Raw genomic sequence first — 19,399 nt, forward strand, 5'->3', positions numbered from 1 at the left:
AGCGCGTGAGAGCTGCAGACCGTCTGTCTGTTTGTGAGCTTCCATTACATTATAGACAATAAGCAAAAGCTAAATTAGCCTGTAGACAAAGTGGCATTCCAATATTACTATTTGTTATTACACGAATAAGGTATGTGTTGTCGTTGAAGCTATTTATCTGATATGATCAAGAAGCCATAGCCTGCTGAATTTGTTATTAATGATCAGTGGTTTCACAATTTACAGGCATATTTAAAGAAGGCTGATTTAAAGGGACCATAAAGGTTTCCGGCACCCATTTGATTTAGATCGTATAAATTGTCCTTTATGTTATTAGGGGAGAAACAGAAATTAGTCATGTCAAAAAATAAGAGCAGTGAGTCTGTGAAGGTGGTAGTCCGATGCCGGCCCTTGAACCGGAAGGAGGAGTCCATTGGGCCCTCCGGGAGTATCGTACAGATGGACATCCGACTGGGACAGATTATCCTCAGGAACCCTCGCGCGCCACCCAGCGAGCCCCAGAAAACCTTCACCTTCGACGCGGTCTACGACGCCAACTCCAAACAGCGAGACCTGTACGACGAGAGCGTGCAGCCGCTGATAGACTCGGTGCTTGATGGGTTCAACGGCACCATCTTTGCTTACGGGCAGACGGGAACGGGCAAGACCTACACCATGCAGGGGGCGTGGATGGACCCGGAGAAACGCGGCGTGATCCCCAACGCTTTCGACCACATCTTTACGCACATCTCCCGCGCGCAGTCCGACAGGCAGTACCTGGTGCGGGCGTCCTACCTCGAAATCTACCTGGAAGAGGTTAGGGATCTCCTGGATCCAAACCACGGCAACGCAAGAGCCCTGGAACTCCGGGAAAACCCAGATTCGGGGGTGTACGTTCGGGACCTCACGTCGTGCGTTTGCAAGAGCATCAAGGAGATCGAGGAGGTGATGAACGTGGGCAACCAGGCCAGGGCGGTCGGGGCGACGGACATGAACGAACACTCGTCACGGTCCCACGCCCTGTTTCTGATTACGGTGGAGTGCAGCCAGCCCGGACCGGACGGGAGGAAACACATCCGCGTGGGTCGCCTAAATCTAGTGGATCTGGCTGGCAGCGAACGCCAAGCTAAGACAGGCGTCCAGGGAGAACGCCTGAAAGAAGCCGCCAAGATCAACCTCTCCCTGTCCGCATTGGGGAACGTGATCTCAGCTCTGGCCGACGGGCGCAGCAGCCACGTGCCGTACCGGGACTCCAAGCTGACCCGGCTGTTGCAGGACTCCTTGGGCGGCAACGCAAAGACCGTCATGGTGGCCACTCTGGGCCCCTCACCGCAGCACTATGACGAGACCCTCACCACTTTGCGCTACGCCAACCGCGCCAAGAACATCCAGAACCAACCCAGGGTCAACGAGGACCCCAAAGACGCCCTGCTGCGCGAGTTCCAGAAGGAGATCGCTCGCCTGCGGGCCCAGCTCCACCACAGGAAGTGGAGGAGCCAGCAGAAGAATGGAGAGACTGACGATGATGGAGAAGAGGGGGAGGAGGGGGAAGAGGAGGAGGTGGAGAAGGAGGCAGAGGAGTACGTGAAGCTGGAGGAGCAGCGGTTGGAGCGGGAGACGGAGGCCATCAGAGGAGATCAGTTCCTATTGGCTGAGGAGAAGCAGACGCTCCTGGGTGAGAAGGAGAGGATGATGGGAGATCTGAGGAAGAAGCAAGAGGCCACCGAGCAGCTGACCGCCAAGTACAAGGTGAGACATCGAGGACTGTCTGTATGTAGCTTCATAAATTCATTCCTGACGAAATATGAAAGGACATAGTCAACTCAACTCAACTTTATTTATATAGCCCAGAATCGCATTCCATGCCCCATTGGGCTTCACAAACACACATAGGTTGTTGATGTAGACAACCATTACAGGATAGTGAAAGTGCATATTAAGTCAACAGTAAAAACAGTGCACACAGAATGCATAAAAAAAGACAATTTATAGGTATGAAAACATAATAAAACATAAAAACAGAAGCATTAAAATAGAACAACTACAAAACAAAGTTGCAAGACACTTAGCTAAGCATGGCCCTGCTAGGATTTACATGGTGGCCAGTGAACGGCCATCGCCATGAAAGCAATGCTTATAAACTTTAGGTAATTCAACAGCAAAATGACTAACTTCAGCTCAGTGTTCTTAATGAATCCACATCTCAGGGCTTTCTCTTCCTATCTCTTTCTCTTTCATACAGTCCACACAGTCCATGAAGTCAGATTAATCACATGGGATTATCATGTGTGATAATCAGATGAGCTGTAATGGACAATATGGACATTAACACTGGGGACTTCATGTCTAATTACATCGTATTGAGTGTGTATGATAGAGATAAGTGACTTATGAGCATTACGCAGACTGCGTTATAAACCAATCATGACGTTAAAGTGGCTACAAGGAACTTTAGTTTTTTGTTGATTCTTGCGCCCCCTTTGGAGAAACGTGTTAGTGTTTTTACGACTTGAGCACCTGCTGTCCAAACTGTGTACAATTCATAAGGGTAATATTGCGATGGTAAGGCAAAGTTCGCCTAAAACGTTTTGTCTGATTCCCCTATTATTCAAACCAAAGCAAAGGCATGATTAAAAGCTATATGGACATAGCATTCTTTTCACTGATGGTCTCGTTTGCTGTTTTGGGTAATTTATGATAATGAGACATTCCCAACTGTAAGTCTAAAGTCTGAGTCCAGCAATGGGTCAAAACACCTGATCCTACGTTTCCCATAAAGCCAATCAATCGTGTCTCGCTGTTAGACTCTCCTTGCCTGCTAAATGTTTATAGACTAACATACCCCAAACGCAGCCCCAACCCAAAATAACATTGATGACACCCATATGACTTAAAGGCCTACTTCACCGGTTTGAATATGAAGGTGTATTGAATTCTGAGATCCTATGTAGTATAAATGTGCGAAAAAAAAGTCGGTTCATCCTAGCCTGAGAAAAGGCAGAAAGAGTGTTTTTTTTAACCCTATATTTCTCTTTCTCGTGACATCACAGAAAGAGAAATATAGGGTTAAAAAAAAACTTACTTTGTAAATATTACTGTGATGTCTTTTACTGTGACATCACAGTAATATTTACAAAGTACGTTTTTTTTTGTGTAAACATTGAACAACAACTACTCTCCACATAAAGCTAGTTTGTTTGGTGCAACATGGTTTGGTTAAGTTAACCTAGTAAACAGTCTAAAGTTAGAAACAGCTGATAAAAGCAGTGTCTGGTACTTTGTGTTTGTTTGTACCTGCTGCCCTTTCTCCACAGTCCAGGGCTTCTCTAATGTCCAGCCAAAACCGGTGACCATTGTAGCTTAAAATGTCACCACTGCCTATTCACACACACACACACACACACACACACACACAAGGGCAGCAAATCAAAGACTGACTCAGAGCTGCATTAATTACTCGCTCTGATTCATGGGGAATATATTCAGTCAATAAGTCATCCGTGCAGAATGACCGACAGTGTGACTCCAGTCTGTATAACAGTAGCCTCAGTTTTGACCATCACATACTGTATGAGACTGCGCTGGGTCAGCTTACTGAGCTACAGCAAAACAGTCCATAATGTGAGGAAATGAGAGAAGAGAAAATGTATTTATAGTGTCACATTTTCGGGAACAATAGAAGGGCAAAATGAGGTTGTACTTTAAAGAAATATCCCTGCTAGTGTCCTTTGTGTTGTGAGCAATGTTGGGAAATGTCTGTGTCTGTTAAGCCCATTTTTGGTGTCCTGAATTTTACCCCCAACCTACCAGAATGGCTTTAACAACTCCCAGTGCAGAGGTGTGAACGTGATGCTTTCAGCTGTGGGTAAGATACAGTCTGTGTAGGCAGGAGACAGCCAATGGTGTAAAAACAGAAAGACATTTTCCAGTCCGAAAAAGTGGCAGTTAAACCAATGTCTAAAAACACAGGGAGCATTACATTCTGGTTTGTTGAAGTTGTTGTGGGTGGTCATATTGATATAAACATTCTGTAAAGATTTGTTGGCCAGAGCCGTAACAATAACAATTTCCAAAGACTACTTCGGTAATAGCTGCAAATGACAAATTATATCAATATAATTTTATATTTATATTAATGATATTGATTTATCCCATTCAAATAATGAAATTGATACAATGCAACTATTATTTTTTTCTGCTGTAATGCATTTCATCAGACAAAACTCTTCTTATTTGTAAAATAAAATGTTGTCAATCTTAATCTAGTTTGGTTCAAATTATTAATTTGGAAAAACTTAATTCTACTGTATAACACAAGAAGCGTGTGGGTGTTTCACAATATATCTACATACTGCAGGCCTATATATGTGCTGGCCTCATCTATAGTATGTGGTACTATTAGGTCTAGGAAAGTCCCATGAGACAGAGCTGGTGTATATCCTGATCCTGTGCTCTTCAGACTGACTGCTCTTCTGGACATTTCTGTCTGATGCAGCGCATATTTTCCCATCCCCATTTCTTGAGGCTCGTACTGTTTTGTGCTAAACTGGAAAAAAAAAACAGAGGGTATTTGCTGCTGCTGCTGTGTGTGTGTGTGTGTGTGTGTGTGTGTGTGTGTGTGTGTGTGTGTGTGTGTGTGTGTGTGTGTGTGTGTGTGTGTGTGTGCGTGCGTGCGTGCGTGCGTGCGTGCGTGCGTGCGTGCGTGCGTGTGTGTGTGTGTGTGTGTGTGTGTATGTGTGTGTGTTTGTGTTTACTGTATTTGATGCTGTTCAGTGATGTCAGTTCCCCCCGAGGAGGAAGATGAATAAGGACTAGAAGTATTTCCTGCCTTTTGATGCATCGGTCTGATGCTTTTGGTTCATAACCTTTAAATGTTTATCATTTGAGATACTAGTTAATTTGTTTGTGTTCCAAGATGCAAACTATTTAAGATTAGAGATATTATATCAGTGAGTCCCACTGTTGCACTGGGTGACATCATTTCCACAAACACGTAATGACTCTAGTTTATTATGAGACGATCCCTAAAAAAATCTTCCTGCTGCTGTAGATTCTCACTTGAGCACCAAATGTGATTTAAACTACCACTAACAAAGTTCCAGAAACTGCACTATTTACTGATGTTTGAGTAACGTTTGCTAAAAAAAAACTACAGTTTCTATCTCTGCTGGGGAATTACAGCTTTTTTCTAAATATAAAACTACATTCATGATTCAGATTATTTACATTTTAATTAGGAATGAATAGTCTTCAGGTTGAGAGCATCAGTCTGGCTGAGGGAGTCTGAAATGATTTAGAGACGACAAACACATTGTTGTTTTTTTACAGTGTCCTTAAAAGAGAAGAAGCCTTTCTCAGTTTGTTCACCAGGGGAAAGCAGACTCACCAGACACACGTCACATGTTCAGATCACAGGTCAATTTAATATGATTAAGACGTACAGAAGGATCCCTTTATGTCTATTTATAGTTTTCAGCTCTCACATTTCCTGCTCCAAAATCAGCAGGTTTGTTTGTTTGCTTTAAAATCCCAACACAATAATTTACGGTTTTCAAACACTTCTAAACAGATTTCCTCTATACACCTCTTATTTAAAAATGTATCATTTGCACTTATCGATCCTGTAATGTTTTGAATATTTCTTGAATTAATTACCTTTCATTTTAGCTGATAAACATTATTGTACAGTAACATATTCATGTTTTAGAAGTACTTATGTTGTGAATACATAATTAATTCATTACCTTTTGATAATCAAAAACAAATAATTGATCACTTAAAGCTGGGGTATATGATTTCTGATTGGTCAAAGTTAACATGAGCTGTACGCTTTGACCTATCAGAGCGAGGCTCCGATTCTCTGCTCTTTTTGGCTGTTGGGACTGTCCATTCACTTTGGCACGACTTTGTTGGTGTAGAGCATTTCAGGGAGGGACCATAGGGGAGGGACCAAAGAGAACAAGTGGAGTGGTTGAGGTATTTGGATTCGAATCTCTATCCCAACTGCCATTTTCTCCCCAAATCCTCCACCCCAGCTTTAACTGCCTTATTGACATTGCTGTGATCCCACAACGCTTACCATTAGCTTTTCCTCTGATTGGCTGATGCTAATATCAGCCCACCAATCACAGAAGGTGTCCGGCAGGTTCCATTTTTCTCTTTGCGCTGACAGCCAATGAGAGAGCCGTTGCTAGGCAGAGAGACAGACTGGGAGAGAGGCTTGAAATTAGGTGGCAATTAGCTCAGAAATAATTATAGATCAAATCACATTGAAAATCAACAGAGTCTCTTTTCCTATATTAGACAAACTCAACACATTAAAGTAGGTCAGGAATCAGTGATGGGTCAGCTGGTGTTTCTGCAGGGTGCTGGACTAACTGGCCTCCAAGGTTTGGCACTCCATCTGTTCATCTTGTTGTAATGTTAGTGCAAGAGTGAGTGTAGCTGATGTTCCACCTGCTTGAATTCACATATAGGCAACTTTAATGATGTACTTTACCAAGCTGTAAAAAAATAAATACTCTCTGTTACATGTAAAACTACTGCATTTATAATTCTGCTTAAAGGTAAAGTGTGAAAATGAGAAGAGCAGTTGTAGAAATGGAATATAAAATTCACAAGTATGTTTTAATTATGTATAATCAAATGAAAAAAAATTTATTACCTCAGAATGAGCCTTTTATATCTATATAGGAGTAGGACGCTGAGGCCGCTATGTTGCACAACCATGTTTCTACAGTGTAGTGCGTGGTAGCCGAAAATGCAACTGTTGGGAGACGAAGAAGAAGTACTATCGAATAAATAACTAAGTACATCTTCACCTCATCAATTGATATTGTGGAAAGACTTGAGGCAGGCAATTCATTGCCAACTAATTCCTGAATGAAATAAGTTTTTAAGCTCAACTTGTAACTGCTTTGTACTGCAGTTTAAATGTGTAACCAATGGAGTAGAGGCTGGAAAGGGGAATAAAAACTCAATAAAAGTCCAAAAAACTCAAATTTGTACTCGAGTAAATATGCTGAGTTACGTTCTAACTGGGTAACATAACGTTTGGCATACTGATATGTGAAAGCATTCTAAAACAGTTAGGCATCAGTTGGGTCGCTGTGCAGAGCTTCAAGCTGAGCAGCAGTTTCTCATAAGGAGGCTGCTGTGTCCGTCGCTCCACTCGACTATTCTTAGGTCCAATTTTCTGGGTCAAATCTGTAACTTCTCTCTTCCTCTTACCATCTCTCTCTCTCTGTGCTCGATATGTCTTTTTTGAAAGGTCCTTTAAGAAGAATTTTTAAAGATGTATGAACGTAAGACCCTGACACATTCTTTTATTTTGTTTCACTCAACATTTTTGTTCCCTTAACCTGCCTTCTGCTACCACTTATTATCTTCTGCATTTTCATTCAATGCCTTCTCAGAGTAGCAGCACAGTAAATAGGTCAAATTTCATGCATCCTAAATTACCTAAAGTCTGCTACAAAATTGTATCAAATCGAGGTCGAATTTAAGGAATCAAGAACACAATATCAGTTCAGAAAGTTCCCCAGAGTGGGAATCTCAATCTAGTATGAAACTCCTCTACTATGGAAGGCTGCACAGATAAAGTATGTGTGTAGCTTAATCCAATGTTACCTAATTTGAACAGGGACTATGTACAAAAAACATGAATGTTGTTTTAGGCAAGGAGAGCAGTCGATTACCAAGTTTTAGCAAATTGTTTCTTTTCCACCTGAATATACTCTGTAGTAGAATAATAAGATTTTAGTCCAAAATAAACAAGATACACTCACCGGCCACTTTATTAGGTACAGCGGTTCATTTTCTTGTTAACACATAACTAATCAGCCAATCACATGTCAGCAACTCAATGCATTTAGGCATGTAGACCTGGACGGGACAACTTATTGAGGTTGAAACCGAGCAACAGAATGGGGAAGAGAGGGGGTTTAAGTGACTTTGAACATGGCAATGTTGAGGGTGCCAGGAGGGCTCACAGGGTTTACAGAGAATGGTCCGAAAAAGAAAAAATATCCAGTGAGCGGCATTTGTGTGGACGTAAAATGCCTTGTTGAAGTCAGAGGTCAGTGGAGGATGGGCATACTGGTTTGAGATGATAGAAAGGCAACAGTAACTCAAATAACCACTTGTTACAACCAGGGTATGCAGAATACCATCTCTGAACGCAAAACACGACCAACCTTGAAGCAGATGTGCTACAGCAACAGAAGACCCCACCGGGTGCCACTCCTGTCAGCTAAAAACAGGAAAATGAGGCTACAATTCTCACAGGTTCACCAATATTGGACAATAGAAGATTGAAAAATCATGCCTGGTCTGATGAGTCTCGATTTCAGTTGCGACATTCAGATGGAATTTGGCGTAAACAACATGAAAGTATGGATCAGGTATGGATCCATCCTGCCGTGCACCATCAACCATGCCATGTTCAAAGTCACTTCAACCCCCTTTCTTCCCCATTCTGATGCTCGGTTAGACTTCAGTACATTGTGAAAGCATTAAATTGCTGCCATGTGATTGGCTAATTAGCTTTTTGTTTTTATAAGCCATTGAACAGGTGTACCTAATAATAAAGTGGCCGTTGAGTGTAGAACTATATACTTTGGATTAAACATTAAAAAGATTATTAAAAGTACTACATTGCATATTTTATAAAAATATGAATCTCTATATTTATAAACCAGTGGGAAACACTGAAGTACAGTACTTCATTGCCATACATTTGGGGTATTTTATTTTGTATGTGAGAAGCCGAGCACAGATGTTGCAGTGTCAGGGCTTTAGCGTCCTGGAGCGCGATGATAATTGAATCTCTCAGATGGAAAAACAAATGCATGTTGTGTGTGCCCCCTGTGTCTAATTCAGCACAAATAATCAGCATTACGAGGGTCCGTGAAGGCATCTTCCATTTTCAGCTGTCGTTTGTTATCAGAGGAAATAGACGTCATTAAGCGCGTTGAGGTCTTTCCTGCTTCCTGCCAGCTGAAGCTCAGCCAATCAGAGCACATGGTCAGCAACAATACCGATTGCCTCATGGGGGGAAATGGTCAGCGTAACACACTCACCCAAATGAACATACTCACAAACAGAAACACACACACACACACACACACACACACACACACACACACACACACACACACACACACACACACACACACACACACACACATACACATTGTGCTTTCATGGCAGCTTTCCACAATATGGTAGAATACCATTTAAACATGAACACACATAGTGACATGCAGAGCGTTATGGATATAATGACTACTATTTCCTGTTTATATAGCTGCCTTCCTGTCTGATTAGAGGAAGAAAAAAGGTCTGGGAAGGGAGAGGTGTGTTTGTGTGAGCATGTGTGTGCGTGTGTGGTTGGTCGGCCGGGCTTACAAACAGCGAGAGCCCATTGCTGCTCTCCCATCTTTCAGCATGTAAGCTTGCATCACTGAAATATTGATGAATCAGCTACGTGTGTGTCCATGTGTGTTCGTATGTGTGTATACATGATTTTGGAGTGTGTGTGTGTGTGTGTGTGTGTGTGTGTGTGTGTGTGTGTGTTTGTGATCTATTAAGCATCCAGTCTTGGGATTGGTAGCAGAGTTCTATAGCCACTCCTCGGTCTCTCATACAAGATACATTTCTGCAGGTCAAAATAATCTCTTTAAAGTCTCAACTTGCAACCTTTTCACCAAATACATTCCCAGTCTTGAAATTACGTCATGAGAATGAAAGATTAGGCTTCATCCTTTGAAAAAATATTCCCCTCACATTCATAATGCATTAAATAATAGCTTATTTGATAAATAAAAAACATTCATATTAGAGTCCTATTCCAAACGACTTTTGCATTTGTTTTTCTACTAACCACGTGATCTGCCGATTGCATGTCACTTAGTGGAGATGCAGGAAATGACTGACAGTGAGTGAATGGTAATTAGATAATAGGCTTTGTGTTATGGCTCGTTGAGTGGCTTCTGCATCGACCAGGACCGATGTGAGACAGATTCTCAGAGATGGCGTGACCTTTGTTTTCTCACCTAATGGACTGACAGCAATGCTATCAACAAGCCTGTTTTTTGCAACTTCTTGTTTTGAGGCAGCGATTCTGGGGAATGCTTGTTGTCAAAATCAACACATTTATACTGTATGTGCGCTGAAAAAGAAAATCTGGTGTTAATACACAGCCTATGCTCCGTAAACTGGTATGTTGCTAGCTATGGTGGGCCTCTTCTTTTACATACCCGTTTGCAGAGTCTAGGCTGTGTATTAACCTAAGATTTTTTTCCAGCACACCGATCATGAGGAGATAGTCAAGGAATGTGACAAAGTGATTTTGACAACAAGCGCTCTCCAGAATCACAGACTGCACATTTTAAATGTACTGAAGTGTACGTGTTTCCTCTCGTGAACTCAATGCCATTGCAGGCTGTTCTCAGGATAATCAGTTGACATATACAGTACAGTGTAGGAGAACATCGTTTGATTTTAATTGGATGTTGCTGCATTTGTGAACTGACATAATTGGGATTTTGAACCCATCAAGACTCACAGTAAATCTTCTGAAGTTATAAAACATGAATACATGTTGTCATCTTTAGATTTAACTGCATAAAAGTGTCCATTGTCTATTTAAGTCATCGACCATTGATCGCCTGCATTATTTAAGCTTAATGTATCTTTCTAACCACCCTATCAGAGGGGGGAGAGAGAGAGAAAACGCTGACATATAAATCAGGCTTTTAATGAAGCTGAAAGAATATGACAAAACACAAAGAGCAGCAAACGCACAGACACATACATAGACACACACGCACACGCACACACACTGAACACAAAGACAGCTCAGGGAAACAAAGAGGCTTTCTGTTAAGACCTGCTGCAGACGCATGGTCTCTGAAGGACTCTACTGTACTCTCCGCATGAGTCTGTGGTGTGTGTTTGTGTGTCCGCTCATACAATCAAATGGACGCTGTGGTATGCGCTGGCAATAAAGAATGTATAGGCTGGACACACACACATACAGACACACACTGTCTTTTTGTCTATAGTCCAGAGACTGCAATGTGGCCCATAGAAAATGTCCTGTGGCCCCTTTTTGCCCTTTCTTGGGCCTCTTTCTTCTTCTATTCTCCAATTCTCTCTTCCTGATATGTTCTGTTTCTTGTCTATGTCTCTTCCTGCTTTGCTGTGTATTCATATTAGATCCCTGCCCTCGGGACACGGGACATATTTGTGTGGTGTGTGCGTGCATGTGCGTCGTGTGTGTGTGTGTGTGTGTGTGTGTGTGTGTGAGACAATGATTGCATCATTTTGACCTTGGGGCCTATACCCTCCACGATACCCTCAGACGCTGTAAGCAGAGACATTAAAATGATAATGATACATAATGTATAAAATTAATTCTGCATCATTCTCTTAAAATATCAGCTAGAAAACGCTCAGAGAGAAGAAAAAAACTTCCAAACGGCTATTCTCGTTTTTATTTTACATTTTAATTTTTTTTCATTAACCTTTATTTAACCAGGAATATTCCCATTAAGATTTAAAATCAATGTTTAGGTAGTCATTGCCAAGAAAGCAGCATACAACCAGTTTGTGGTTATATATGTGCACGTTGTGGTTAAATTAGTCATTTTACTCAAACTATACTCGAGCAATAGTAATAGGTCACTTTAAATGGTTTTTGTCTTCAAGCTGTCAGCGAAAATGTGAAAAGACATAGGGCTACTGGCTTCTTTATATGGCTGTACATCTAGCGCATTGTTGTTTGAGCTAAATGCTCAACAAGATAGATCAAAAGTCAGGGTCACCACCATTCCATATTTTACCTTATGAAAGCAAATTATGTCATCTTCCACTGGTCTGCTTTTGAAAGTTATTTGTGTACCCAACGCTGCAAATTTTGTCCCGAGCTCAGCGTGTTGTGTGCTGGTGTCATCATGGGGACGTTAAGCTGCCCACTTCCCTCTGCCCCATCAGCACATAGTCTGCCCCGGCCGCAGCTCCATCACTCACTAACACTCACAAAGGTTTAACTGTGAACCAATGAACTCAGTTTGACCCCAAGAAAACACACTCAAACCTTTGTCTTGGGGGCAGAGGCTACTACTGTTAGAAAACATTCACTAATCATTCATTCCAGCTACTTTTAAACATCTTAAAAATAAGCCTTATGTTGACCGTGGGTAAAGATAAAACCTCCATAATAAGGAAATGTTATCTGGAGATATAAAATGTTGACTGTAGTTGAATGTGTTTTCTTTTAATTATTTGTATATGAGACAAAGTTTGATTCCGATACAAGAGACGTTTAAAAAAAAATATATATATATATGATTCTAACAATAAAGTTATATCTACCTTTTAGAATCTGATCTAATCGTTTAAATTATAAATTCAAAATACAAACATTCATCACAATAAACATAATCCTTAATATTGTTTTGTATTGTTCCCTCAGGCGATGGAGAGCAAACTGCTGGTTGGTGGAAAGAACATCATGGATCACACCAACGAGCAGCAGAAGATGTTGGAGATGAAAAGGCATGAGATAGCTGAGCAGGTAAACCTGTGTGTGTCACTGTGTGTTTAATACTACAGTATATACTGTATACTGAGCCTATAGGAAGTCATTATACCCTTTTGAAATCGTCACTTTCTTGACATTTTGCTTTACAACATTCAGGTGAATTTTTATTTAGTTTTTTTCCACTTGAATATTGAAATGCAAAATGTTTAAATAAAGCTGAATAAAATATTGATTTTATGTATTTTCATTTCAGACTTAACGACCCAAAAAAAGAATAGATTAGGATTTATTTAGTTTTGCCCTTGGACCTTAAGTTTTTTAAATTTGTTTGCATAATATAACTACGCACTGCATACACAAGCTAAAATGAGTCTGCAGATGTTTGTAGAGAGCAGTGTTTGTGTGGATCAGATGATGCAACAGGAAACCTCGGAAGGGATTTAGAGCAGAATGAAATACAGAACACACTGATATTCAAGTGTATTGTATGAGTTAAGATTAACCTGCAACATTTTATAAACAGATAAGGTGACTGTTTTTATCAATGCTTGCAGTCGCGTGGCGAGAGGGAGATTCAGCAGCAGATGATGGTCCAGGATGAAGAGACGCTGGAGCTGAGAGAGACTTTCACTTCTCTGCAGCAGGAAGTGGAGGCCAAGACCAAGAAACTCAAGAAGGTAGAAGATGCACAGATACAACAATCATATGGGCATGCGCGGTATTGTATGCACCCACTTACAGTATTTAAACAGATAAATAAAGGCACATACGTATATATGTTTGCGTGCGCACACACACACACACACGCACGCACGCACGCACGCACAAACACACACACACACACACACACCTACACACCTTCCCGTTTTTTGTTGCTAATGTCAGTATATCCCTCTCTACCTCTTTCGACCCCTGTCCTGGATCCTAATGAAACCCTCTGCCTTTGGATACATGCTCCGTCTGGAACACACACTTTAAAAATCTCAGTTCCTCAAGGTTTGTCCAAGCCGTCCCCTTCCTCTCTCTCCCGGACCCTTCTCACCACCACTCTGTCACACTCACACCTTTTTCTATATATCTCGGGCCTCTTCACGCTTCCCATGCTAACCGTCTCAATATGTTTTCCCTGCCTTTGTTAAAGTTGCCCCAGTAACTCACTCCTAAATCCCTTCAACCCTTAAACAACATTGTGAACTTGCACACACCCACCACCCCCTCCATGCTCTATCCAATCCGCCCTGCACGGCCAACAGGACTAACCCCTCCTCTCTGAAACAACTCATGGTGTGAGTGTGTGGATGACGATGCCATTTATGAACCTGTGTTGATCTTTTTGCTCCCCTCATGCCCTATAACTCGGCACGTGTGTAACCTAGCCCTCCTCTCGCCGCATGGGGCTGACTCTCACAGGAACAGAATGAGGATAAAGATAAAGATGAGAAGTTTTCCCACTGTGATCTTAGAGGAGTGTCAGGGTTAGACGGTCATCAGGCTTGTTAAAAGTGAAGCAAACTGCTGAACTTTTGGCAATTGGAGAGGAGTGGTTGTAGAAGCCAATAATGTAATAACAATGATAACGTAATGACTGCCAATATATACTTGTAAAATATTCACTTTTTCATCTTTTAAAGGTGGAGTCAGCGTTTAAGGAGAATGCTTGTCATAATACCCTTTTGTTCAAATCAGTGAATATCTACCCACGATCCACTACCTGTCCGTACTGTGTGTGCGCTGAAAAAAAATCCAGTGTTAACAACGCCTAGGCTATTTAAACGGCCATGCTGCTAGCTTTGAAGGGCCCCCTTTGTTTGTATACCAGTTTACAGAGCATTGGCTGTGTAATAATACCAGATTTTCTGACAGCGCACACACAATCACAATGCTACAATACTTAATCAGTTATTCAGATTTTACTATCAACTGAAAAATGTCTGCTACTATTTCCCCTAAATTGCCTGCAGAAAAAAGGGAATTCTTGTAGTCTTTTCAAATGCAAACGGTTAATCTCAGGCCAAGTCATTGTTAATCCCAAATATGTTGTCATTGTGTTATGTTTTATTTTGAAAGGTTGTGTTTTGTTTACAGAAGTGTACCCGAAGACACAAATCCAATTTTATAGTATTTTTGTATGTTTAGAAAAAATTGACTGTCACATCAGAGTTTGTGAACTGCAGAGTCATCTTTCTGGGAACACAAAGATGAGCCTACTCGTCTCAAAGCCCAGTGCAGTGAAAGAATGAACAGTGTGAAAGCTTGTGAGGCGCAGGAGAAGGCGAGAGGGAGAGAGAGAGAGAGAGAGAGAGAGAGAGAGAGAGAGAGAGAGAGAGAGAGAGAGAGGGCAGCCATGATGCCTTGCTCCCATTGGCTGCCCTTTTCTCCAGACACCAGTGCCTTTTCCATTGCTGTTGCTACTGGCAACTGGGAGCTGCAGCCAGTTGGAGTGAGGGAGAGAGACCAGTCTATCTCTCCTGTTAACCCTTCTCTTTGTGTATTTCTCTCTCTCTCTCCTCTTAGCTGTATGCCAAGCTGCAGTGCATCAAAGCCGAGATCCAGGACGTAAACGACGAGCACGTGAAGAGCCGCCAGGAGCTGGAACAAACTCAGAACGAGCTCACCAGAGAACTCAAGTTCAAGTGAGTCCAGTTAGGAAAAAAACACATCGACAAGAGCCAGTGAATGTATGCCCCGGATAGGTTCGGCAAAACACACATTAAATATGTAAGGCCTATCTACACACTTCATGTGAATTTCATTATTCCAAACACAAGGCTTGAGAGATGATGATTATTACTACACACGTAAACTCAGCTATGTGTCATTTAGTTGTTTCGGCTTTTTGTACCACAGATGATAAATCATGTTACACACACAGTAGTTAGCAGCAGTAGTTGTTTTTGCACATTTCCACTAGTTTTTCTCTGCTGCAAATGAAGGAATGTTTGTTAAATTTGACCAAAACGTATCTAGCTTTATATACGATGATACATATACAACGCATTATAAACGCAATGACAATACTATGAAACAAAACGACAAATAAAATGCTCTCCTACTGAGTTTAAAGCCAAAGGGTATACAGTAAATGTGTTTTCAGACCTAACTAACTATGCTACTGTGTCTGTGCAGGTATCTGATCATAGAGAACTTCATCCCTCCAGAAGAGAAGAATAAGATCATGAGCAGACTGACGTTTGACACAGAGGAGGACCAGTGGAAGTTCCAGCCTTTGGTTCCTGCTGAAAGGTCAGTGTATGAGGGAAATAGAATGGAAGAGTGTTTAATCTACGTAAGTCTGTGTGTCTCTCCCTGTGTTCTTATACCTATTACATCCCTGCTATTTACTATGGTAGAAAAAGATTTAGGATGTACCAATTCTTTAGGTCAGATTAAGCATGCTTAAAAATACCTGGATGCCTCCTATATCCGGTTGCGATTTTAAGTGTTGAAATCAGCATGCCATTTGGGCGATTCTGACCCACAATCCCAGTGCGCAACGGAAGTGTTGTCACATCGACGGAGCCTCCGTGTGAAAACAACCGGGGATGAGACGGATATTAAAGCAAGAGGGAAGATCAAGGCGCAATGTTATGATGATATAAATAAGTAAAAGTATATCCCAATTGTATGTCTACTGCATGCTAACTAGAATCTTTTTATGATCAGCTGTAGTATGCAGAATAGAAAAAAGAGAGAAAATGCCATTTAGAACGCAACCTCTGTGTCTCTCGCTCTTCTTCTGCTGTGTCTCTCTCTGTCATCTCGTCCAACTGCAAACTAGCCAACGTGGCGACATTTACAAGCAGAGAAAAAAAGATGGATCCTGTTTTATTTTCTAGAACAAAGATGCATTTTGACATTGATTTCTCTTCCCCGTTCCTCCTCAGTAAGTCCTCGCAGATGAAGAAAAGGCCGACATCTGCAGTGGGATACAAGCGACCAATCAGCCAGTACGCCAGGGTTGCCATAGCGATGGGACCCCACTCCAGATACAGGGTAGGTGTGAGTGTGTGTAGGTGTGAGTTTGTGAGTGTGCGTGGGTGTTTGAGTGGTCTTGTACTGTGTCTGTGACATAGGAAGTTGGGATGTAACCACTTGAAAGGCAAATGATCCACCTCCACAAGCCGTAGTCTGGTTCTAATGTCTGAGAAGGGAACTGGAAATCAAAAAAATGTTGAGGTGTTGTTGTAAAAATTGTCTGAAACATTTCTGGAGTTGATGCATTAGGCATTGTTTACAGTAAAGGAATACTTCACTAAAATAGCTTTTCAGTGATCTCCTGTAGTCTTTAATCTAGTCACTGCAGGGAGTATTTGATACTTAAAAGAGAGATTTTTATTCCTTCCAGTTATCTATCCGTTGTTATTTTTCTACTGCTTTCGAGCCAAGTGATGTTATGGTTGAAATTTTGGATGAATAAAGTAATTTTTGCATCTAAAGCCAACAATGTGCAAATCCTCTTTTACCATTTGTGAATGAAACATTTCTGTACAACAAGAATTTTTTTTATCTTAAACTAAAATGTGTATACTTACTGGTGGTTGAAATTGGGAGAAACCTGATTATAAGTGGAGCCAAATGAGCTAGTACAGTTAAAGCTTGATCACCGAAAGGATAAATGGTGGTTAAACTCCGGCACTACAGAATGAAAAGCCTTATAAGTGATAGTACTTAAAAAAATGAATCCTTTAAAGAGATTTGTGCAGTCAAGCTAAGATTAGTGTGAAACGCTCTGTAATGCTTGTGCCACCTTTCAATTAACCTGGACTATGAAAGATAAAGTCAAATTAAATTGCACTGTGTGTGTGTGTGTGTGTGTGTGTGTGTGTGTGTGTGTGTGTGTGTGTGTGTGTGTGTGTGTGTGTGTGTACGTACTGTAGGCTGAGAACATCATGTTTCTGGAGTTGGATATGACTCCTCCAAACACTGCCTCACTGGATCGCTCGTCGGAGGCGGAGCCAAACCAAAGTCACTCACTGGACAACTCGCCCACTAAGGAGAGAGGTGTCCGCAAGTCTAGATCCTGGTAGGCCTGAACACACACAATTACACACTCACACACACACACACACACACACACACACACACACACACATACTCACCCTCACACTCCACCTTGAACCAGAGCCTCAGTGATGATTAGGCATATCAGCGGATGGATATTGTCTTACAGTATCGGCATCATCACATACAGTATATTCCTGCTGCATATGTTTGCAGGTTCTAACTGTGGCTGGACAAAAATGTTTGATAGGATGCATTACGATGCTTTTTTTTTACCCCTATTTTTCTTAATTCAAGATAAAAATTGTTTATGTGTATGTATTTGAGTCTTCTTACAGTAGTAGAGTTTTGTTTGCATCTGTAATAATAATGCAGCACATACTGTATGTTCTACACAGCTATGCATTGAGAGATATTTGCCAAACGTTTTTGTAAGAAGTGTCCAAAATATGGGTCCATATAAATGACAAAATGTTGACATAAATATTTGAGAATTAAGATGACATGATCGTTCATATTGTTGTTAATTTTTTTCTCAAGTGTTGATGTACAAATAAGGCTTTTGTTTTGTATGTGGTGAAACCTGCTGTCACTGTCTTATATCTGTCCAGTGTAAATGGCTTAGAGTCAATGCATCTGTTAATTGGGATTATTCAGGATCAGCTAGACCCTCTCTAGGTGGTCCTAATCTGATGCTTCAGCTCACTGTAATCTCTATGTTACTTGTGTAATGTTATCTCTATGATACTCTTATTAAACCCAGTGTCTAATTTGTATTTCAAAGGTGGAAATTATACATTATACATAATGGAATTTTAACTTTAACTTATTTTTTTATTTTTTTGCAGGTGCCAGTCCCCGAAATCCCTCACTTCGTCCTCTTCTAACGCCTCCTTGGCATCGTGTCACACTGCCACGCCCATGGCGGCACAGTAAAAGCTTTAGGGAGGAGACTGAGGAGGCTTTTATTTTGTAATTATTTATTTTACTCCTCAACTTCCTCTTCTTCTACTCCGCTTCCTATTTCGGTCCGGCGAGGCCTTCAGCTACAACACTGGAACAAACTACACACCACAACCTCCATGAACTGTGGGAGATGTTGGACTACATTACATAAAGAAATGTCTGATTGGAAACTACATGACCAAACAAACCTTGCATGAGCTTCAGATGATCGTTTTAAACCACTGACTGCTGTTCTGCCCGGACTGCTGTGTGTGTGTGTGTGTGTGTGTGTGTGTGTGTGTGTGTGTGTGTGTGTGTGTGTGTGTGTGTGTGTGTGTGTGTGTGTGTGTGTGTGTGTGTGTGTGTGTGTGTGTGTCTGTGTGTGTGTTTCATCTGTAAATACAGGGCTGTATGATTGCCTGCTTGTGTTTCTAATCGTGACCGATACAGACGAACAGCTTGAATCCCCTGTAAGATATTCAGTGTAAATATTTAATGTGTTTGGGGTTTTAGCTTTTTTTTCTCTGGAAGATGGTGGGAGAAGAAATGAATTCATAAAGATGAGAGTTTATGTATTTCCATGTTTGCTGTCGGCTTCAGCACAGTAGAAAGTAATGATGTTGCGTACTGTATGTTGTTGGTCAGATGAGGTATTCTGAAACCTGAATGATGACCTTATCACACCTGTTGTCTCGCATTATCCCTTCATCTAATTTAAAAGCCTTAAAATAATATAATTAAAATCCAAACAGTCAGGCACGACAGACTTATTTGATTATCTTTACCGATTAATATTTAATAATAATGCCAGGGTAACCTGAAACACGAATCAGGAAATGAAAATGTTACTCTTTTTGATCAGTGTCCAAGGTTTATTGACACAGTACAGTACAAATTGAATGTGGAAACAGAGTATCTTGACAGACA

General features: G+C 41.2%; 1 protein-coding gene across 1 annotated transcript; it reads left to right on the forward strand.

Moving 5' to 3' along the window:
- Window positions 1-282: 282 nt before the first annotated feature.
- On the forward strand, window positions 283-18,463 carry kif3ca (kinesin family member 3Ca; the record flags this gene model as incomplete). The annotated part of the gene is made up of 8 exons (XM_080048435.1): window positions 283-1,728; window positions 12,458-12,559; window positions 13,081-13,203; window positions 15,041-15,159; window positions 15,653-15,769; window positions 16,411-16,519; window positions 17,404-17,549; window positions 18,376-18,463. The coding sequence occupies exons 1-8, from the start codon at window positions 307-309 to the stop codon at window positions 18,461-18,463; spliced, it is 2,226 nt and encodes a 741-aa protein (XP_079904561.1). The 5' UTR covers window positions 283-306.
- Window positions 18,464-19,399: the final 936 nt, after the last annotated feature.

Source organism: Ammodytes marinus, assembly GCF_949987685.1.
Source record: "Ammodytes marinus genome assembly, chromosome: 19".
In the NCBI taxonomy this organism is placed as follows: Eukaryota; Metazoa; Chordata; class Actinopteri; order Uranoscopiformes; family Ammodytidae; genus Ammodytes; species Ammodytes marinus.